This window comes from Terrapene carolina, unplaced genomic scaffold (assembly GCF_002925995.2).
Source record: "Terrapene carolina triunguis isolate 2854851 unplaced genomic scaffold, T_m_triunguis-2.0 Scaffold189, whole genome shotgun sequence".
Lineage (NCBI taxonomy): Eukaryota > Metazoa > Chordata > Testudines > Emydidae > Terrapene > Terrapene triunguis.
Genome location: NW_020664540.1, coordinates 3565235 through 3573493, shown reverse-complemented (window position 1 = coordinate 3573493; position 8259 = coordinate 3565235). Strand labels below are relative to the sequence as shown.

Sequence of the window (8259 nt, the reverse complement as noted above, 5' to 3'; positions counted from 1 at the left end):
GTCTGGTTACGAAAGGCCTGAACCTGGTAACCCCCAGCAGGCGGTAGGTGCTGAACACGCGCTCCGGACTGTTACTGAATAGGGAGCTGGATTTTTGCTGTGGGAGTGGAGCAGAGGCAATTTCCCTCTATTTAATGGCCAGACCCGTGGGGTTAGGGATTGAAAATAGAGCAGGTCAGCTGCTGGGCCCCAAGTCTTCGTGCCGGGGGGCCCCAAGTCTTCGTGCCGGGGGGCCGGCCTGGTAGGCACGCAAGGAGCGGCGAGACCTGTTCTCCACGTACAGGATTTGGGTGGGTCGGGGCAGCGGTCAGGGCCCACCTTTGGTAGGCGGCAGGTGCTGGGTGTAGGTGGCTCAGCTGGGCTGGGACCAGCAGGGGCTGGGTGTTGGAGGCGCACAAGGCTGGGGCTAGACACCGGCTCCTTTCAGCCAGAGGGATCTGCAGGGCTCAGCGCCCTACGCCGGCTGGGTGCAGACCGGGGGTTGCAGCCCCGTTGCACCGGGCGGAGGCCGGCTCCGGCTGCCAGCGGCGCCAGGGGAGCGGCTACACCTGCTCTGCCGGCCTGGAGTCTCGGGGGTGGGGAGCAGACACGGGCCGGAGGGGCGGCTGCGCCGGAGCCCGGGGGGCCTAGGAGAAGAGGCTGGGCTCGCTGCGGAGCTGGGCGGCGCAGCCTGGCCGCGGCTCCCGGCCTCCTGCGCTCAGCCCGGAGGAGGGGTCCCCAGCGCGCCTCCTCCCCCCTGCTCCCCGCCTCCCGGCCGGCTGCGGCAGGCTCCCGCCCCAGGGCCCGGCTGCCGCCATGGCGCTGAGCAACCTGCTCTTCGCCCAGTGCGTCGGCTACTTCCTGGCCTTCCTCTGCAGCTTCGTGGTGGTGGTGCCGCTGTCCGAGAACAGCAACGACTGCCGCGGCCGCTGCCTGCTCTTCACCGAGGGCATGTGGCTCAGCGCCAACCTGACGGCGGAGCGGCAGCGCTTCACCGTGCAGGAGTGGGGGCCCCCGGCCGCCTGCCGCTTCAGCGTCTTCGCCGGGCTGCTCTCGCTGCTGCTGGCCGCCGCGCAGGCCTGGCGGACGCTCTTCTTCCTCTGCAAGGGCCACGAGGAGTAAGTAAGGGGTGGGTTGGGGGACCCCCCGAACCCTCCCCCCCCCCCCCCCCCCTCCCCCCCCCCCCCCCCACCCCCGGGCCCCCCCAACCCTGCCCCCCAACTAGCCCCCTCAGAACCACCCCCCCCAAAGCTGCCCCCTGCCAGAACCTGCGCCCCCCAAACCTGCCCGCTGCCAGAACCTGCACCCCCCAACTTGTCCTCTCAGAACGAGCCCCCCAAACCTGCCCGCTGCCAGAACCTTAGCCCCCCCGAACCTGACCCCCCACGCCTGAGCCGGCCCCCCCGTCTGCCAGCACCCATCCCCAGCCGGCTGAGGCAGCCCTGCAGCTGCAGGGCCAAGGCAGGGAAGGGGGCATAGGGAGGGGGCGGCTATGCTCTGCCTCAGTGCGGGGACAGCCAGCGCCCAGCAGTGCCCCCCACATACCTACATTGTCCTACCAGGGGTGGTGGTGAACAGGGGGCACCAGGAAACAAGGTGTTAGCTGGGATCTGACACTTCCCCCTGGAGACTTCCATCTGAGCTTTTGCCTTCCCATTAAGGGCGTGACTTTGGGTGTAAGGTGGGACTCCTTTATTTATGGCATCGACAACATAACTGGAGCAGGGTCAATCCTTCAAGAAGTTTCGCTTTATACTTGATGCTGCTAGGCAAGGCTGAGAGCTTCCTAGGGATGCTCTAGCCTGCCATCTTTTGACCCCTTTAGGGTCGGTTGGCAAGGGGCTGGGACTAATTCAGGGAGAACAGGGGTTTAAGAAGCCGGCTAAGTCCCCAGAGGAGCAGCAAACAGAATTTGGTGGGAGAGTTTGAAGGGTCCGTGAGAGCCAGATACACCTAATAAACATTCTCTAAATTTAGGCCAATAATGCTCCCCCCCCCCCAAGAACAAACCAAACCCTGCAAAAGTAAAAAGAATGCAGGCAGAAGTCCAACAGCAGAGTGGGGGCTACCCAATTTATTGCGCTGAATGCAACATGAACGATTATCTGTCTTGTGGGCAGGTGGTATACGTGTGCATTTGGCTCAAAGAGCTCATGGTCCTCAGAGACCCAATATGGGCTCTTGAAACCAGAGTGACTGAACTAGTGGTGCTAAGGGAGATAGAGAGGTACATAGATGAGATTTCCAGGGACACAGCACAGCGATCCCACCCCCCAGTTTGACAGGCTCTGTGCTGCTAAGGAGGATGAACGTCTTGGGGAAGGAGAACATCAAGCTGGAGCAGAGGGAAATGATCCCAGAGCTGGGACCTTCCTTCCAGATGATGTCATGGTATCCTCTCACACTGAGGATATCTCTCCAGGGGAGGGGACCATGGTTATTAGGAAGAGACAGGTAATATTAATGTGGGATTTGATTATTAGAAATATAGATAGTTGGGTTTGTGATGCCCGGGAGAACTGCATGGTGAATTTTCTGCCGGATGCGAAGGTTGCAGACCTCTCGAGACATCTAGACAGACTTACGTGCAGTGCTGGGGAGGAGCCGGTGGCCATGATACATGTAGGTATCAGTGACATAGGGAAAGGTAGAAAAGAGATACTGGAGGCCAAATTTAGACTGCAAGGTAAGAGATTAAGTCCAGCCATGGCAGCATTCTCTGAAATGTGTCCAGTACCATGCGCAGGGCCAGTTAGACAGGCAGAACAACAGGGTCTCAATACGAGGATGAGAGAATGAATGGTGTTTGGAAGAAAGATTTAGGTTTATTAGGAATTGGGGGACCTTTTGGGAAAGGAGGAGCCTATACAGAAAGGATGGGCTCCACCTAAACCAAAATGGAACCAGATTGCTGGCATGTAAAATTAAAAAGATCGTAGAGGACTTTTTAAACTGAGGGTAGGGATAAAGCTGACAGATGCAGAGAAGTAAACAGCTGGGATAGACACATTCTGTAGGGGAGGATCTATTAAAGGGATACTCTATATCCCAGTAAAGAGGAGAGGATAGAAGTTGATAAAGTATAGGTAGGAACTGAAGAGAAACAGTCAAACAAAAAAGAGTCCCATTCAATTGCATCAGATGAAGGCAGACAACTAAATATTGACAAATTTTATAAGTTCTTGTATACAAATGCAAGAAGTCTATATACTAAGATGGGTAAACTTGAGTACCTGGTGTTAAATGAGGATATTGATAAATAGGCATATCAGAAACTTGGTGGAAGAATGATAATCAATGGGACATTGTAATGTCAGGGTACAAAATATATACGATTACAGAGCAGATTGCATTGGTGGGGGAGTGGCACTATATGTGAAAGAAAGCATGGAATCAAATATATTAAAAATCTTAAATGAATCAAACTATACCATAGAATCTCTATGGATAGAAATTCCATGCTTGAATAAGAATATAGCACTAGGAATATACTATTAACCACCTGACCAGGATGGTGATGGTTATTGTGAAATGCTCAGGGAGATTAGAGAGGCTACAAAAACAGAAAATCTAGTAATAATTATTAATTAATAATTAATAATGGGGGATTTCAACTATCCCCGTATTGACTGGGAACATGTAATCTCATGACAGGATGCAGAGATAAAATTTCTAGATATCAACAATGACTGCTTCTTAGAGCAACTAGTCTAGAAACCCACAAGGGAAGAGTCAATTCTTGATTTATCCAAAGTGATGCACAGAATCTGTTCCAAGAGGTGAATATAGCTGAACCACTTGGTAACAATGACCATAATGTAATTAAATTTAACATACTTGTAGGGGGGGAAATGCCAAAGAAACCCACCACATTAACATTTAACTTCAAAAAGGGGAACTACACAAAATTAAGGAGACTAGTTAAACAGAAATTAAAAGGAATAGACACAAGAGTGAAATGTCTGCAAGTTGCATGGAAACTTTTTAAAAACACCATAATCGAGGCTCAAACTATAAGTATAACCAAATTAAAATACAAAAAACAGTCAGAGGGTCCAAAAAAAAAAGTGAGGGAGATTCCCACATATGAACCATTCTTTTTAGGTGACAAATCTGCGGGAACTATCCCAGATTGAGCTGTCAAGAGAGGAGGTTTGGGAACAAATTGATACATTAAACAGTAACACCAGGACGAGATGGTATTCACCCTAGAGTTCTGAGGGAACTCAAATATGAAATTGCAGAACTACTATTTGTGGTATCTGATCTATTGCTTAAATCAGCCTCTTTACCAGATGACTGGCAGATAGCGAATGTAATGCTGACTTTTAAAAAAAAAGGCTCCGGAGGTGAACTTAGCAATTACAGTCTGGTAAGCCTAATATCAGTACCAGGAAAATTGGTTGAAACTATAGTAAAGAACAGAATTCTCAGACACGTAGATGATCACGGTATGTTAGGGAAGCGTCAACATGGCTTTTGTAAAGGGAAATGATGCCTCATCAATCTATTAGAATTCTTTGAGGGGGTCAACAAACATGTGGACAAGTGTACTTGGACTTTCAGAAAGCCTTTGACAAAGTTCCTCACTAAAGGCTTTTAAGCAAAGAAAGCTGTCATGGGATAACAGGGAAGATCCTCTCATGGATCATGTAAAGTAATGCATATTGGAAAAAATAACCCCAACTATACATACAATATGATGGGGGCTAATTTAGCTACAACGAATCACGAAAAAGATCTTGGAGTCATCATGGATAGTTCTCTGAAGACGTCCACGCAGTGTGCAGAGGCGGTCAAAAAAGCAAACAGGATGTTAGGAATCATTAAAAAGGGGATAGAGAATAAGACGGAGAATATATTATTGCGCTTATATAAATCGGTGGTATGCCCACATCTTGAATACTGCGTACAGATGTGGTCTCCTCATCTCAAAAAAGATATACTGGCATTAGAAAAGGTTCAGAGAAGGGCAACTAAAATGATTAGGGGTTTGGAACGGGTCCCATATGAGAAAAGAGTAAAGAGGCTAGGACTTTTCAGCTTGGAAAAGAGGAGACTAAGGGGGGATATGATAGAGGTATATAAAATCATGAGTGATGTGGAGAAAGTAGATAAGGAAAAGTTATTTGCTTATTCCCATAATATAAGAACTAGGGGCCACCAAATGAAATTAATGGGCAGCAGGTTTAAAACAAATAAAAGGAAGTTCTTCTTCACACAGCGCACAGTCAATTTGTGGAACTGCTTGCCTGAGGAGGTTGTGAAGGCTAGGACTATAACAGTGTTTAAAAGAGAACTGGATACATTCATGGAGGTTAAGTCCATTAATGGCTATTAGCCAGGATGGGTAAGGAATGGTGTCCCTAGCTTCTGTTTGTCAGAGGGTGGAGATGGATGGCAGGAGAGAGATCACTTGATCATTTCCTGTTCTGTTCACTCCCTCTGGGGCACCTGGCATTGGCCACTGTCGGTAGACAGGATACTGGGCTAGATGGACCTTTGGTCTGACCCAGTACGGCCGTTCTTATGATCAGTAACTGGTTAAAAGATAGGAAACAAAGGGTAGGAATAAAGGGTCAGTTTTCATAATGGAGGAAGATAAATAGCAGGGTCCAGGAGCGACGGAAGCTCTGTAAAAGTGAGGGGGCCATGGGCACCCAAACCATGGCCACACCCCCTCCCCGAGAGGCTAAGCCCCTGTGTTGCCCCTTCTCCCCAAGCCACTGCCCTCGCGCTGCCCTTTCTCCCTAAGCCCCTGCCCCTTTGCCGCTTCTTCCCCAAAAGCCCTGCTCCCGCACCACCTCTTCCCCCCCCAACACCCCGCTCATTCCTCTGACCCCCGTCACTTGCCCTTATGGCTGGTAAAAAGTGGGAGGGCAGAGCCTTCTCACTTTTAAAAGTAACGGGGCCAGGGCCCCTTGGGATCTGTACTGGAACCAGTCCTGTTCAACATATTCGTAAATGATCTGGAAAAAGGGTAAACAGTGAAGTGGCAAAGTTTGCAGATGATCAAAAATTACTCAAAATAGTTAAATCCAAAGCAGACTGCAGAAAGATACAGAGGGATCTCACAAAACTGGATGACAGGGCCACAAAATGGCAGGTGAAAATCCAGTGTTGATAAATGCAAATTAATGCAGATTGGAAAACCTAATCCCAACTATACATACAAAATGATAGGGTCTAAACTAGCTGTTACCACTCAAGAAAGAGATCTTGGAGTCATCCTGGATAGTTCTCTGAAAACATCTGCTCAATAGATAAAAATAGAAATAAATGCTTAAAACCCATAGTCTTGCACAACTGTGAATATTTAAATAGATAACTGAAAAAACACTTAAAAATAAACATCAATATTATCTATCAATCTATAAAGAAATAAAAATCAAATTCTGCCAAGCCTCTTTATACTGTACTTGTGAATCCTTGCAGGCATTTATAAGCATTGCTCTAGATTTACTGGTACACTCCTGCTGCCTTGTGTCACTCTGAAACCAGCCAGTTGAAACGGGTATAAGGATGCTTTGTGCCATCAGGGCAGTGAAAAGCAGCTGGGACATTCCAGTGAATCTGACCATTTGTGTGTTACCACCAAGAATTCCAGGCACTAGAAGAACTCAGTTTAGGTACACCCCCCCTCCTCCTCATTCCCCTCATCACTAAATAATATACATTGTGTGGTCAGTACAGCTGGTCAAAAAATTCAGAATTTTGAAACTTTTTGTTGGGGGAACAAAAGGGAATTGATTAAACTGATGAAAAATTTTACCATTTTTTCCCCATTTTTTTGACACGGTACTAGTGGTTACAGTGGTAGTTATTTATGAAAATTGTTATCTCACTATCATTTCAGTCCAAAGCTTAGCATTACCTGCAACAACAAAGTGATCAAGTTGGCACCTGATTATGTGGAATAAGAAATACACAAAGGGTACTGGAAGCAATATTTAGTTATGGAGTAAACTAAGATGTACGGAGTGAGTGGGAGGCTGTCTGTTCTAGTGGCTAGGGCACTGGATTGGGAGTCAGGAGAGTGGGGTACTGTTCCCAGCTTGCTGGTGACCTGTTGTGTGACCTTGGATAAATAATTTTTTGTGCTTCTATTTTCCCTTCCACCCTTTGTCTTGTCTTTACTTATATTGTAAACTCTCTGGGGCAGGGACTGTCTTGCTATATATTTGTTCAGTGCCAACCACAACGAAGCCCTAATCTCGGAACAGTTTACCAAGGGGCATGGTGGATTCTCCATCACTGACAATTTTTAAATCACAATTGGATATTTTTCTAAAAGATCTGCTCTAGGAAATATTTGGGAGGAGTTCTATGGCCTGTGTTATACAGGTGGGTCAGATTGGATGGTCACAATGGTCCTTGGAATCTATGAATCTTGGTTGAGACCTCAAGGTGATACTGTGATGCAAATAATAATAGGGTTGGATATTATTCTCTGATATTCTGTGGCCACCCTTAGACTATCCAATATTAAAATATGCCCTAACAGATTTACAATAAAACAATAGCTAGCTTTCTCGGGATTGAAGCTTATCCTAAAAGATCTAAATGTAAGAGGAGACTTTTTAATACTCTTCGAAAAAAAGTATTTTTAAACAAATATCATAAACCTCAATTAGCTATACATGTTTGGTTGAATCCAGATGCATTTTATTTCCTATGGTTTAAAAACAGCTTATTTGGAAGAAACAGAACGAATAAGATTTTTAATGGTGTATTTTGGACAAGACTTTCATGATTTTTGAGCTATTTCCAATTTTGGGAATTTATTTTATTTTATTGTGCAATTCTTTTGTTGAGATTTGTTCTTTATGAGTAGCTTTTGAAATTCTTCCATTTCAGCTGAGCATTATCCTTTGGGTAACACTATTCATAGTTAATAAAATGCTGATCTGGGTAAGAAAGGATTTGGAAGGCTGCTGGGTGTTTGAAAGCCAAGATTAGGTGTATTGTTATAATAAAATATGCAAGCCTAGTACCACATAAGGTCAAAATATGGATTAAAACAGGACACCATGTAGCCCAGGGGTCGGCAACGTTCGGCACGCGGCTCGCCAGGGTAAGCACCCTGGCGGGCCGGGCCAGTTTTATTTACCTGCTGACGCGGCAGGTTCGGCCGATCGCGGCCCCCACTGGCCGCGGTTCGCCGTCCCGGGCCAATGGGGGTGGCGAGAAGCGGCGCGGGCGAGCGATGTGCTGGCCAGTGGGGGCCGCGATTGGCCGAACCTGCTGCGTCAGCAGGTAAATAAAACTGGCCCGGCCCGC

General features: G+C 47.4%; 1 protein-coding gene across 1 annotated transcript in view; it reads left to right on the top strand.

The window, feature by feature from the left end:
* Window positions 1–795: 795 nt before the first annotated feature.
* Window positions 796–8259, top strand: part of TMEM179 (transmembrane protein 179) — a 31377-nt gene continuing 23913 nt past the window's right edge. Inside the window, exon 1 of the mRNA XM_026654179.1 lies at window positions 796–1097. Within this exon, the coding sequence (XP_026509964.1) occupies window positions 796–1097 (302 nt within the window). The remainder of the gene's footprint in view (window positions 1098–8259) is intronic.